The following is a 15,451-nucleotide window of genomic DNA, read 5'->3' on the forward strand; positions in this document are numbered from 1 at the left end:
CTGGCTATTTTGTGCCAGGATGTGGTATGCCTAATTTGCTGACACAGAAGATGTTGCCAATGCAGTTCAACCCAACCCGTTAGCATTGGGAGACACCAACCACATTTCAGCCTATGTGACTGTGGTTTTGTCAATATTAGTAGTTTGCTAGTTGTCTTCCTGCATCGAAAAAGCCAATCATTTAGCCAGGTACTTATAAAAGCTCACCTTGAAAATTTGCTAGGACCCTCTCCATCTTCATCATCAAAGTCCATTCTGAAAAAGCAAAATTTTTGAATAAGTAATCGTTATTTAAGAAGCCAAGAGTTAAATTAAACATTCTGTCAACAAAAATCTGCACTGCTGCTATTTTCTTCTTAATTTTAAGTGAATGTAGTTCCTTTGAAGTGTGCTGGATTAGCAGCCCTCAGGCCTGATCCAAAGCCCACTGAAATCAATAGGAGTCTTTCCATGTATCTCAGTGACCTTCTTTGGGTCAGGCCGATATATAATGAAGTTCTCTGTTATCCACATAATACAGATGGGGGCAAAGTCATACAGACTTCCCCGCACTATCCCGCCCACATGCTTTTGCCCAGGTCTGGAGAATTCACATGTAACAGTGAGAGGGAGCAACAGGTCAATCTCTACATCTAATTGTTTCTTGGCCTCTGCTAAAATTGGCTGCCAATTAGTCCCAAATGATTGTAAATGTGGTGATTTTTGGACTTGTCCGTTAGAAACCAAGATCACCAACTCATTTCACACAGGACGTCAGTCAGCCCTTAGATGCTGATGACTTTCAATCACTACAGACCTAGATTTAAATGAATTAGTGACTTTTAGCCACTACAAAGCCATGTAATAACACTATTACTTAAAACAGACAGCATTTTTACATCTCTATATTTCTATACTTTATAAAGGTTGGCAAGCATTGCTATACCAGCTTTACTGATGGGGAACCTTTGGCATAACGAGACACTAAGTGTCTGATTCTGATTGCACAATGATTTTACTGATGTAACCTTATTTACTCTAATAATCAGACACGATTTAAAAAAATGTAAGTGAGATTTGATTCAGGCCCTAAGTGTCTTATCCACGGTAGGTATTCCATTATCATTCCTTTCAATTAACAAATCAGAGTTTTATTTTTTTTAATCCTTTTTATTAGGCAACACAAACACTTCTAAGTTTTCTAAAATTTCCGACTGCAATAAGACTTAAGGAAATTCTGGATTCCATACGCCCTCAAGTTTTTTATGATCATAAATGCAATAAGCTATAGCTATGGCAAAAGAAAACTGCAAAGACAATTTAGGTCTTCATATTAAAAAATGTTTCACTGAATTAAAAAAAAGATTTTTTAAATTAAAACATATATTAAAGAATAGTACTACACTGAGTTCTGGGCACAGAATAACTTCTTTGAAACTAAAAACCAAAATATAAATGATCAACTACACAATGTAAGCGCCAGACTCCATCAGTGTATATTACTTTACTCCTTAATTTTTATATAAATGACCAGATGCCCTCTAAAAGATTTCTTTGGACGGTAGTAATCTATGTACAAATGGAACAAAAAAAGAAAATCATCACAAGAACTGAAAATCTCATTAGAAAAGACACATTAATACTTCCAGACGGTAAGAGAGATTATTCATTTCTAAAGGAAGTGGTCAGGAAAACCACTTTCCTAAAAGGTCTCATAGAAAAAAAAATGTGGTTTTGTATTTTGTTTGATTGAAGTCTGATTTCATCATCGATGTTTCCACTGCAAATCATGTTGCGCTCTTCTGCTCATTACCAAGTTCTGTTTCAGAATCACTTTCTATATGATCAACAAGGAATCCAGTGGCTACCCACAAAAGCTTATGCTCAAATAAATCTGTTAGTCTTTAAGGTGCCACCGGACTCCTTGTTGTTTTTGTGGATACAGACTAACACGGCTACCCCCTGATACTTTCTATATGATGAATGGCCTTTCAGTTGTATTTTTGTGGAGCAACAGTGACCTCCAGTGGCCAGCGAGGCTAGTTGTACAGAGATATGTACGGCTAATTCATGGCCAATCTACTCTTCCATAACAATGCTGTTTTCAGTAGGGGGCTCTCCAAATATTCTGAATTTGCTCAGACCAGCTGCATGGGAGATATTTCTAACAATGTACATGTTATCTTGTTGAAATTCTCCTGTGATCCTTGCCCCTGCAATTGATTGGGATAGCTCAGTGGTTTGAGCATTGGCCTGCTAATCCCAGGGTTGTGAGTTCAATCCTTGAGGGGGCCATTTAGGGATCTGGCAAAAATAAGGGATGGTACTTGGTCCTGCTGTGAAGGCAGGGGACGGGACTTGATGACCTTTCAAGGTCCCTTCCAGCTCTATGAGATAGATTTGGACACTTTCACCTACTTGGTGCCACTGAAGTCAAAAGTGCTCTTTACAGGCACAGGGGTCAATCTATGAAGATTCAATTGCAGGACCCTTGTCTATAAAGCAAATCCTTCCCTAACCTCACTGGCTACTGAAGCGCAATGGAGAGAGTCAAGAGTTTACTGCAGGTGCTACACATCCCCTGCCCTGAAGGAAACCAGCTGGGGAGACCTGGATCAGGGCTGGAGGATGCTTTACTGTGTAGCGCCTCCATCCTTCCCTGTGTGGAGAGGTATTAAAGGGGCTCTTTCCTTGATGGGGTTTGTCCAGATCCCAGCCAAAACACATGGGGTGGTGGGGGAGGGGAGTATTGAGAGCTGGATCTTCCCATGAGCATAACATCCCAGCTTTATTATGTTTGGTCCAGTTTATTATTATTGGAATATGCAACACTTGATAACAGTGTATTTAGGGCCTGGTCTTGCAGCCCTTACTCATGGGACTCATCCCAATGGAATAAGTGAAACTAGTCATGCAAGTATTTATCCAGCTAGATAGAGCTGAGTTTCTTAAACTGAAAACTCTTTGGAGTTAAGACTGCCAGTCAGTCATATGTACAGACAGCACCTACCACATTGTGTGGGCGACTGGAATGCAAATAGAAAATAAATCTAGACATTTATACCATGTGTATCTAAGTGCCTAGAACTGTTAAACAGGCTTTAACATACTGGACTTTAATATATACTTATCACTTTGTTAGGCTACACTGTAATTGCATTTTTATTACAAATGTAAAACAATGCTTTTTTTAAAAATAAGGACTTAAACTAACTTCATAGAACACTTGTAAAAATGCTGCACAAAATTAATGTCAGCTCTGGTCTTTGTTTTTAAGACAAAAAAAAGGAAGAAGTGGAAAGTAGAGATATGTTAATTATACATGGAAAAACTCAGATCATCTTGAAAAAAAAAACAGTGGGTTTAAAAGTAAGAGATGCTAACTGGTTGCCTTCCACTAATATATATGGTTTAAAATGAGGCAGAACCCAGAAGGATGAGGAATCAGTTTTAACCTTTAGCATTACACAGCACAGCATGTAAAAAAATATTCCAACAAACTCACCTTACCCCAACAGATAAGATCCTCTATTCAGAAAGAGTAAATTGCATGTCAGCAATACCGCAGAAGTAACTTCCCAGAAGACAAATGACATCATTTCAGAAACAATACCTTTTGTCTTCACTTAAAATTCCCATTTTAAAAAGCAACTAAAAATATGCTATCCTGGGCTCTCATACTGAAGAGAGAAGAATAAATCTTGTTTTCTTCTTTCACACAGTATTCAGGTGTTGTGAAAAGGCCAGATAGTAATAATTATATTTATAAAGTGCCCCATGCAAAAGCTTCTTGGGTGCCATAAATAATATACGAATTATGAAATATGGTAACATTTTAAGTTAAAAACACGTTCAAGCAAGAAACAAAAAAGGAGATGGGGGCAGGTTGAGTGGGAAAGATGGGAGAAAATGGATTTTAGGTAATGTTTAAAAATTGGGGAGATGGTTTGAGGTAGCTATTCATGAGGGTGCAGGCAGAAAATGAGTTCCACACCCTAGGGCCCATCATAGCAAAGGCAAAAACACTTGCTGACCTAAGGCCAAAAATCAATGGAGCCCTAAAAGAAATAGATACCCAGCCAAAAAAAACCCAGAAGAGGCCTGAAATATAGCCAGTGCCTACACTGATAAGGGCTTTAAAAATCAGCATAAGCAACAAAAATAAATTTAAATAAGTCTACATACTCTTACTGCCCTCATCAATGGAATATCTTACGCATTTGTACCTTTTTTTCTTCCCCACAAAACGTTTGGCACAATCCACAGAGAGGAAAAACGTATTTCCTAGCTGCTGATGGAATGGAATCCTTACCTTGCAGAAACACCTTCTGGACAGACAATGAGCTTAACCTGGCACATATTTAAGCCTGTACAACAATTATTTTGCCAGAGTGCATCAGCAATTATAAGCAAAAAACAATTTTCAAAAAGATACCAAAGTTGGGAAAGAAAGCCATACTGCTGGCTGCATTCCTTTGTGTTTGATCAGAAGCATTCATTTCTAAAGTGCCCAAGGAGTTAAGTGTACAAAGATGCATCACCAGGGGAGTAAGGAAAGGACTAAATGCTTGTTACAGCTTTGTTCAAAGAGAAAGTACAATGCATTAGACACAGCAAGCAGACATACCAGGCATTCTTTCCCTGGAGGTCTGAATACATAGACTGAATAAAATGCTTTCTCTCCACCACCTTAGGGAGGGCTTTCTAATCTAGAACTAAGATTCACTGATACAAAAGTGCCCTCTGTACAGCAGCAAACCTACACTATCTAATTCAGAGAATTTTTAAATTAAATACATTTTTAAATAACTCACTTTTACCACCCCCCCATCTCATTCTCCTGCATATAAAAGATACTTACAATGGTATATTTAAAACTCAGGACCACATCATTTTGATTTAACTTTCAAGTCAATATTTTGTATAACCAGCAAACTTCACATTTAGCAACATCAATGCTTGGCAGTCACTACTTAGTAATTAGTATTAGCAGCTGACCTGGCTGCTGCTCAGCAGTGAGATCATTTGTCTGGTCACGTAAGAGTCCAAGACTTAAAGTTAGACTCTTTGTAAAGTAGCCATTAAAAAGATGTTAAAGCTTTCTCTTTTTTTCATGGATTCCAAGGTCAGAAGGGACCACTGTGATTATCTAGTCTGACCTCCTGTAGATGCAAGCCATATGGAACTTCCCCAAAATAAGTCCTAAGAGCAGATCCTTTAGAAAAATATGCAATCTTGATTTTAAATTTGTTTTTAGCATAAGCTTAAAAAGGCTTTTGTGTTCAACAGTTTTAACACAAAATGTAGCTTTTTCAAAAGGGATAGTTCATGATTTAATAAGATCAACTGTATACAGTTAGTTCAGCATGTGGAAGCCCACTTCAGAGGTAAAGCAGACCAAAGGAACATATCACACCAGCGCTCCACACGCCTCATCTGGCTGCCAATTTAATTCCAGGTCTAAGACATGGTCCAGATCCTCCTGTTTTTATTCACATATGTAGTGGGACCAGCCGTCCTAGCTACTGTCTCTTGTATTCCCCTAGAAGACCATTAAAATTGACAGAACACTTTGGCTGGCAATCACAAGAGGAGAACTCACAGGAATTGGGTCAGGGTTCTCTCAGTGAATCCTCCTCAGTTGAACGATCTTTACTCTTGATGAGCCCGGTTATGGCCATATTTAGGGGCAAATGTAAGACAGACCCATCTGCGTGCGTATATGCCTTCCCCTAACAGAATAGTGAAATCTCCAGAAAAGCGATCTCCTGACCACCATCTGGATTTCATCTGCCTAAGAAAGCAGTTATTTCTAGGGAAGAAAGCGTTTTTCCCCTGTGAAACCCTGAGGTACTTCTACTCCAAGTTGAGGACACTCTGATATTACAATGAGAGAGGCCACAGAACTACATGTGATTAAAAAAAATATATATTGTCCTGCTTACGGACACAATGTGAGGAATAAGCAAAAATGGTCTGGATAAAATAAGAATTTCCTCTCCCCCAGCAAAACCTCCAGCCATGTTAAGAAAGGAAACTTGAACCAAACCTTTCTCAGATACTAAGACATTTTAAATTCTGGTTTCCAATCAGGCCCAGGATATGACAAGCCAAAATACCTTAAGAGAGGCTGTAGTTATGGTTTCTGCACCTACGGCAGAAAATGGAAATACTGTATTAGAAATTTAAGTAGAAAATATGTAGTTGGGAGATTCCAAGCCCAATTTTCAGACCGAGCAGGTTTGGATAAATTTCCTTATGCAACTAGAATCACATCTTGCTCCACTTATTCGCATGAGACCTCTCACTGAGACCAGTGGGATTACTCATCTGAGCAAATGTAATGTGCTTACATTGGTTTCAAGACCACATCCCTGAATTTTGGATGCTTAGCCAATCCATAACGCCGTAACCTTCTGAGGCTTGCCCATCACTAAAAATACACACACAGCAGCAAGTTCAGTCTTACAACATACATGGTGAAAAGAAAACCAAAACACAACTAGCCAGTGTTGTGACGCATATTAGTACATGTATGCATTTAATTTATGAATGCAAATTGTTTTCAGTTTCACCACTGATAAAATGAAATAACTTACCCAGAACGCCTCTTTCCTCCTCTAGCAGGCATGGATCCTGCCATTCTCACCTGTCCTGTTGCCATAGGTGCAACTGGCAATGTCACTGATCCAGGAATATCTGAAGCCATTTCTGTAATACAGAATGAAAATCATGTTATCCACTATGAAAGGTAATGATGTACAGAAGGCTCTTTTAAAAACACTCAGTGCAGAGTGATCTTTCCTTTTATTTCTAAAAGAAGACAAATTTATCCTTTGTGGTTTAAAAGGACTGTACAAATGATGGCAAATTCATTACACTCTTGCAATAGCTTCAGTTTTGTCAATAGATATCCTGAGTGCAATTGGAGAGAGAGACAATCACAGCATACACAGCTTCCTGTGTATTTCTTTTACGTATTAGCTCACTGTACTTTTGTTCCCTACTGTACAGAAGCTGCCAATGAAGCCTAGCAGTCTTTCACAACACCTAAAAAATACCCTGCGAGGAAGCATATCAATGCAGAACTACTGAAATTAATTAGGTGCTGGGGCATAATTTATCCAGATCAGGCAAAATTTTAAAATATATTTTAAATATATATATATATATAAATATATATATATTTTAAATATATATATAGATCAATGCAATATTAAAAAGTATGACAAACCCTATATGCTGGTAATTGTGGGTAGCAATGAGGTCTAGTGGCTAGAGCAGGAGATTGGGCCTCAGGAGATGTTATTTACATTCTGGTAGCATTTAGAGACCCTAATCAGAATTCATATCCCAATATGCAAGGTGCTAGGAAGAGTTTACACTCTAGGCTCTTATTCACATCTCTGTCAGTGCCTCGGTGTGTGACGTCAGGCTAATCCGATCTCTATGCCATGCTTTTCCAATCTGTAAAATGGGGATATCAACACTCACCTTAGTAAAGTATGTTGAGATCACAGAACTAAAAGGCATTTTTATTATCCAAAGACAGCAACTGGATGGGAAACATTTTATTATACTTCAGAATGAAATACACTCTAGAAAAACAGAACAATGTAGTTCTTTCCCTTCTTTCTATCCCATAGATTAAGTATTTGTATGGACTTTGTGGAATCATTATATAGGATTTAAGAAATGAAAAGTCTCTCTCCCTTTAAAGCATAGAGATTTCACAGACCATTTGCTGTAGCATGTGGCTGAGATACTACCAACCAAAGATCACAATGTCTAGTGGTCACAAAACAAAAACCCAAAAATGTTTTGTTAAACTGTACAAGGATTGTGCAAACGGGATGTATATTATTACTATTCCCCTCCCCCAAAACAGCTGGTAGGCTGGAGCTTGTGGAAGGATGGAGAGGAATCTGCTGAGAGTGAGCACACATTAAGAGAAAAATAAAAGAGACTGGATGATAAAAAAAAAAAGTGTTCTTCACACACATACAGCATCTCATTACCCCGCCCCGCCCCGCCCCCGCCAATGCATTCTCCTCCAAACTTCAACCCTAAATATTAATTCCGGTATTTTAAAATGTTGTGGGGTTTGGTTTTTTTAAATATCATTTAGAACCACACATATCAGGGTTGGCAAAGGCATCTTTGGTCACCTGGTCCATCCCTGGCAGCAACATTTTTAAGGTCTTCAGTGGAAGTTTATTGATTAGGGGAACAGGGATTGAGGGTTGTTCCCATTTTTCATTACTCAGTGCCATAGCCACGATGTTCCGTAACAGAGTGAGAACCAAACCAGTAACTCTAGAGGTGAAACCAGGGGCTTCTAAGGAGGTGAGCATAAGGAAGGTGTCAGAGCTGCTATGCTGCCTCCACTCCACAAATGGATCCCATTAGACTGAGCAGCCTACACCAGCTTCAGGGACATGCCATAAGTCAACCCTAAAACAGAGAAGAATCTGGGTCTATGAAAGTTTCTTAACAGAAAACAAATTATTCGAGAAATCCCGTTATTTTTCTCAACAGACTAGCACAAAAACCCAACTGTGACAGGGAAGCAGAAACCCACTCTCTTTCAACAGCATTTTCTTTCATGTTTGGAGAGCACTTCATTCCTGACCTATTTTATTCAAATCCATTATTCAATAAATGTACATTTTGAGTCCCATTGTTTCCATTCACTGCTGCTAGGAATTTCTTCTAGCACATTTATTTTATTAGCTGAACTTCTTTTCAGCCAAGAAGCAACAGAGCAGAGAACGTAAAACAATATGCTTCAAAAATTCATTCAACGATTAAAACAAACAAAAAAAAAAGATGCGTCTACAGTGTCATAAGACAGACATAGTAGAGTTACACAAGAACGGAAACATAAAAGCTAAACTGCTATTTCTGAAAATAAGTTATCTTTGAAATATACTGACAATCACCTCACATTTGAAACATATAGCTGAAAGTCATCTTCAGTTGCTCTGCTGATTCGTTTGTTAAAGCAGCTTTTAGAACACTAATAAGTATGCTTTTACAGTGTGTTTCTCACTAAGAGAAACACTGAAATACACACCACTAAGAGGACTGCTCTTTTAACCAGCATGCAGCCCTAGAGCAAAAAGGGATATTCTAACAGAATTTCAAATAAATCCAAAAGTGTCCTTTATTATTTTTTAATACCAGAAAAGAAACATGAACACTCATTTGTGATGAGGCGTTTGTACAGCACTATTTTCCTTCGATACAAAATAAAGCACATACAGTACCTTCAAATGACGTGTTGAAGGTAAGAGGGTCAGAATGGACTCAGCACATTAGACCCCAAAAGAGTCTAAAATTTATAGAATAAGTATCATCTAATGAATGGTCTTTCTACTAACAAGAAAGGGGGTGGGGGGGATAGCTCAGTGGTTTGAGCATTGGCCTGCTAAACCCAGGGTTAAGAGCTCAATCCTTGAGGGGGCCATTTAGGGATCGGGGCAAAAATTGGGGATTGGTCCTGCTTTGAGTAGGGGGTTGGACTAGATGACCTCCTAAGGTCCCTTCCAACCCTGATATTCTATGAAATGCACTTGCCACTGCTCCAACAGTACATTCCACCCTTGACAGCATTCCAAACAGCTCACCTTGCTTATTCAAGGAGTCCCACTGACTATAGTGGATTACACATGTGAAAAAAATCAGCAGTAATTGCCCCTCATGAGTTGTTCCAAGCATTAACTTCACTGCTGAAGGGTCTCAGGATGCAAAGAGAAGAGCATTCAGCTTCAAAGCTAAGGTAAAATAATTCACAAGGAATTTAGTTTGTAGGGGCCTTCATTTTCTCCCATCCTAGGAAAGACTGTATGCAATCAGCCTTACAGTGCTTTCCACCAAGAAGCAAAAACTAATGGAAGACAGAAGATACAGAAGGGTAGATTCCTCAGCCCTTCAGATATTTTTAAACCTGACAACATTCAACCTAAAGAAGATCCCTCAGAATACAAAGTGGGAAGGGGTGATGTAAGAGAAGGAAAATAGTGCTCATCACTTTTCACTGTCCTCTCCATCCGGCAGAAGTTTCCAAACAACCAGCAGATGTAGCTAGCAGACCCAAAGAGGAAGCGGACCTCGCTAAGAAGCAATTTGGATAACTTTGTCTCTTCTGGCACCTTAGAGACTAACCAATTTATTTGAGCATAAGCTTTCGTGAGCTACAGCTCACTTCATCAGATGAAGTGAGCTGTAGCTCACGAAAGCTTATGCTCAAATAAATTGGTTAGTCTCTAAGGTGCCACAAGTACTCCTTTTCTTTTTGCAAATATAGACTAACACGGCTGTTACTCTGAAATTTGTCTCTTCTGCCTATCACCACACAGGAATACATTCAGAAATGTGAGGCAAGGACAATCTACATGGCCTTGAAGTCTCCAGCATGGTGAACTTGTCCCACTCAGCTCAGGTGGTAGAAATTCATCAAGCAGCATGGCCTTTTGCGGGCATCTTGATCATCCGTTAATAATACATGATTTTAACCAAATGACTTTAAGGCATGATAGGTAGAGACCCGTATTTCAGGTCTTTGAAATGAACATCTATTTGTCCTTCTAAAGAGCTATGTACAATGGAGATTAACCCTAGCGGCTACCTTTTCATCCAAATATTAAATCCTTTCCAGGGGAAAGAAAAAAAAAAAAAAGGAGAGATTTGGTTAGAAGTTAGGCACAATCATGGACTCGTTCATACAGAAGTCCAAAACCAGTTGAAAGAGGAATTCCTGAAGCACCTGAAACTTACATCCATCCAGGAAAAACAGTAAGAACAGAGCCTTGCTCACTAGGAAGATTAAATCTCCAACAAGACACACCAAAGAGCTACTTCCAGAGTCAACAGATTTCATGTAATTTTTCATGCATGTCCTCAAGAAACTATGAGCATGGAAAGCAAAAGCCCATCAAACCCCAGAAAGTCAATATACCAAAACTGAAAACTTAGAGGGGAGTTTCAGCCCCCTCATAAAAACAACTCAAATAAACCTGCTGTAGGGAACAGCTTGTGGACAGGATATGCTTGCATGCATAGCAATACAGCATTATACACACACAAAACATTGTGACCGTGACCCCGGACTTCACCATGGCTCTAGAATGCAGGATGCACCATAGCTTAAAGCAGCTCGTTGTCCAATACTCAATTCCTTCCCTAAATACCCATGGTGAGTTCTGCAGATCTTGAATTCTGGGGGACGGTAAGGTCTAGCTGTCCAGCTGTATAACAAATGCAGTGACGGTAGCACTTCTAAGGGCCGTGACTGGGATATCAAACACACCTCAGAGGGGAGCTTTCACTACCTAATGACAGCATCATTACTATACAGGGTTAACTAGGGTTAACACATCTAACAAGGGGGCACTACTACTGAGTCACAATATCCTGCGGAGCGAAGGCTACATTGCTGAGATCAGGTTCTCCCCCAAAAATATGCACTCCAGATTCTGACTGTGCGGAAAATCCACCCAGAATGTGGCCAGACTATACGTTATAGATTCCAGGGAGTCTGACTAGGAAACTGGTTCAGATTTGAACTCCTTTTCAAAGCAGTTATCTCCATCCTGACTTGCCAACAGTCACCCTGCAGGATCAGAGCCTCAATATAATTTCTCCTTCACATGCTAGAAAGCAGATCCTAGAGCTCCGTGGGGAGCAGGGTGATTAGAAGTTGGATGGATCAGAGAAGCAGAGGACAGAAACATGCAGCCTCACAGAATGAGGTACTTGTCTGTGGAAGTCACAGTCACAAGGAAAATGTGACTGGACAGCCTGCTTTCTCTGAGGCTGGACCTTCTGGCACTGAAGGACACCAGAGATGAAGCTAACAGGCTCAGAGAGGTCTACATAGTACTGTACTAAGGGAAACCTACAGACATAGAATAGAAATGATGTGACAAGCAGGCCACAAGAAGTACTGCTGCCAGGAGCCCTCTGCTGTATGGAAGAGGGAGTGCAGCAGAAAAAAAGGACACCAGAAAATCAGAAGGGGATACCCGCCAGTGATCTAAATTACATTAGTATAAACAGGGAGCAGCTCCATGGGGGTAAACTGAGTTATTTTGGTGTAATAAAATCAAAGCCTGAAAGTGCATGGGCAGTTATAGCATTGGTTGTTTGGTTGTGAAAAAAAAGGTTACCCATTTTTTTGGAACTGTTCATGTCCATTCCATTCTAGGACGCGGGCATTCTACTTAGATAGAATGAAGCCATTCCGTAAGTCAACACAGTTGTTCATTGCAGTGGCAGACAGGATGAAAGGCTGTCTAGTGTCTGCTCAGAGAATCTCGTCCTGGATTATGGCCTGCATCCGCTACCTCTATGAGCTGGCAAAGGTGCCCCCGCCGGCGATCATGATGGCACACTCAACTAGGGCATAGGCATCATTGGCAGCCTTCCTGGCATAGGTGCCAACCCCAGAGATCTGTCGGGCCGCTACCTGGTTGTCTGTCTACGTTTGCGTCGCATTACATGACGACTCAGCAAGTTCGAGACGATGCTGGCTTTGGCAGTAAGCAGACACTGGACAACCTTTCTCCTATCTGTCACTGCAACAAACAACTGTGTGGACTTACAAAACAGCTTTGGTCAATCTATGTAGAATGCCAGCACACTAGAATGGAATCAACATGAACAAGCACTCGAAGAAGAATGGAAGTGCTTGATGTGTGGTACTTGTCAATAAAGTGCCAGAAAAATACAGCTCTCAGGCTCATACACAACCACATACACTGTTGCTACTGTTAACTCAAACAGAAGTATTTAATCAGCACCGGATATTAAGAAATGAGCTGGGCTCTTACTTAGGTTGGGAAGACTCTTTTCTTTTGCAAACAAAAATAAGGGCATATCAAGCATACATAACCCTTACTTAAAAGTGTGAAGGAGTAATGGTCAAAGTGAAATTTGTAGATGAAGTTTGACCATAAATGTTGCCTAACATTGTGGACACAGTAGAGTGGAAAATATCTGTGCAAATACTTTAAATAGCTTTTTTTACAAGAAAGTTTCTCAGTTGTAAACTATTTTTTAAAGGTAAGACATTTGCTTTTGCATTGCAAATCACAGGGTTACAAAAAATGGAGGAACAAGCTTATGCCCAGTAAGACCAATGGTATTCAGACCCGTCTGAGTTAGCAGCAAAGCCAGAGAATAACTTATTGACACAGAGAGCAATTACATAACTTCAATGGAAATCCGGACCCAGTTTCTGGGATAAAGAATGCTGAGACAGCTCAAATAATCTCAGACTTTCATTCCACCTGACCGCTCCACTTTTTCCCTCCTTCTTCCCACTCCCACCCCCTTCAGTCCGCTTCTTTCCTTTTTTGCCTGTTATCCCCACCTTTCTATTTAAATTGTTACCCCATCATGTCTGTGTAACATTGTCTGATTTTGTACTGTCTGGTCCTGCAGCTTTGTCAAGTTGTAAAGTTGTTTAACTACACAATTTTATTGGATATCCTGTGAAATGCATGGTAATTGGTAACATAGACAAGCTGTGAGTCATTTATACCTGTTTCTATTTTTTTTGTACTGTTTATTTCTTTATGAAAATTAATAAAAATTAATCACAAAAAAAGGAGAAAATTTACAGGGTATTTATTTCATTAACAGGGTACAAAAAGAAAAGTAATCCAAAAATCAGCCAAATAGCATCAAAATGTCTTACAAGTAGGATTCAAGAAAGCACTCATTTGGTAGGGAATAATCTCCAGTGACAGATTAGATTTCTCTTCTATCTCCATCATCCACGGGCCTGATCCCGCTACCTGTTCTCATGTTGACTTGTACATCAGTCCATGAGTAGTCCCGTGAATTCAAGAAGAACGGTACTATTCGATGTGAGTAAGGGTGACAGAATCTGCCTTGTGAGTCTGTGTCTAGAATTATATTCATGGCTGTAGGCCTCTTTGCTGCCACTTCCCCACTTACAGAATATGACAGCATTTCGTTGGTGTCGCATGTAGGTCATGCCAGAGTGCTTTGGAATCTTTTGAAATGAAGGACATTTTACAAATGTACATTACAAAAAAAAGTATCGATAAATTCCAGCTCCAAATAAAAGATGGTTTGTATTTGTTCTGGCCTTTATAATAAAGTTTTAGGTCTATGTAACTTAAGTTACATTTACTCCACAAAGTGAAACACAACATCAGGTAAAATCTGGTCTCAAGGTTTATTCTAAATAGATTTGTAAATATATGTATGTGATTTTTACAACAACCTGTTTCAATTCTTTGTACTGCTGAGTGTGATATCCTCCAACACAACAACTGAGGGGCTAAACCTCAGCAATCTTAGTGCAGTAAGATCACTGGATTGAACTGTAGGGGGGAAATATTGATTTTATTTTATTTTTAGTTGAATGTTACTTACCAGAGATTGGCCCCTAAGCCAAAATTTCAAATTCAAAACACCTCCCAAGCTTCTGAGTATTCAGACTCCAGATCTGGATTTGAATTTTGAAGCTTTATCTCAGCTCTACTACAGTACATGCTTACGGCTTTTAGACAGACACAGATTTCAGAGGAGCACAACTGACCAGTTGCACATCTTCACAGCGTGTGTCATCCAGCTGCGGGGGAGATTCTGCTACTGTAGTCAGAAACCTCTGCTTCTTGTGAAACTCCCAAAGGAACACGCTCTCTCCCATCTAGAATGGCCACTACCCAACATTACTTTCAGTCAGCGTATTACAGTCTTTGCTTCAGATCAAGACATGCATGATCTGCATAGGTAATGCTGGCCCCAATCCAAAGCCCACTGACATCAATAGCAATCCTTCCACTGACTTCAACGGGCTCTAAAACGCTTTAACTTTCAAATCTTGTGACAAGCGCAATATTTGCTAGTAAATATTAGGGGACCATTGAGGATGCTCTTTCCAGTATTCTTTAATCCTTTACGAGTCATTGTAATATGATAGGTTACATTAGAACTAAATATCAGTGCATGACTAAACCTGAAAGCAGAGGTGCTGGAACAATTTTTATAGTGGGGGTACTGAGAGCCAGTGAACCAAACTGTAAACCCTGGATATAATGGAAAACACTTCAAGCCAGGGGATATGGCAGCACCCCCAGCTCCAGCACCTATGCCTGAGAGATGCCAGTTATATAAATGTTACAGATTTGACTGCCAGTCCACAAACTGACTGAAATGGCAATCATCTCAGAGTAAATCTTAGTCTAAGGTTAACACACGTGCCCTGTCCCTTGAACAGAAGCCGATAAAAACGTTTTAGATGTTCCAAAAAGGTAAAGTATAAAAACTTCTTTAGGTAATGGACAAATACAGTTGTCAAAATCATGAAGAATTAAGATATACAACCACTAACAGATCACAAAGGATTTTACCACCTAGTATAGGCACATTTAAGAGGAACAAAATAAAATCACATTTGTGAATTCAGAACTTTGCAGGTGAAAGCATAGCCACC

General features: G+C 39.6%; 1 protein-coding gene across 4 annotated transcripts in view; it reads right to left on the reverse strand.

Moving 5' to 3' along the window:
* The window catches only part of ARNT2 (aryl hydrocarbon receptor nuclear translocator 2), a 132,920-nt gene that overhangs the window by 93,333 nt on the left and 24,136 nt on the right, over positions 1-15,451 (reverse strand). For all 4 annotated transcript variants that reach the window (XM_073304107.2, XM_073304108.2, XM_073304110.1 and 1 more), the window contains exons 2-3: positions 6,579-6,690; positions 208-255 (exon numbers count right to left, since the gene is read on the reverse strand). In XM_073304107.2, coding sequence (XP_073160208.1) covers positions 208-255; positions 6,579-6,690 — 160 coding nt within the window. The remainder of the gene's footprint in view (positions 1-207; positions 256-6,578; positions 6,691-15,451) is intronic.

Source organism: Lepidochelys kempii, chromosome 10 (assembly GCF_965140285.1).
Source record: "Lepidochelys kempii isolate rLepKem1 chromosome 10, rLepKem1.hap1, whole genome shotgun sequence".
In the NCBI taxonomy this organism is placed as follows: Eukaryota; Metazoa; Chordata; order Testudines; family Cheloniidae; genus Lepidochelys; species Lepidochelys kempii.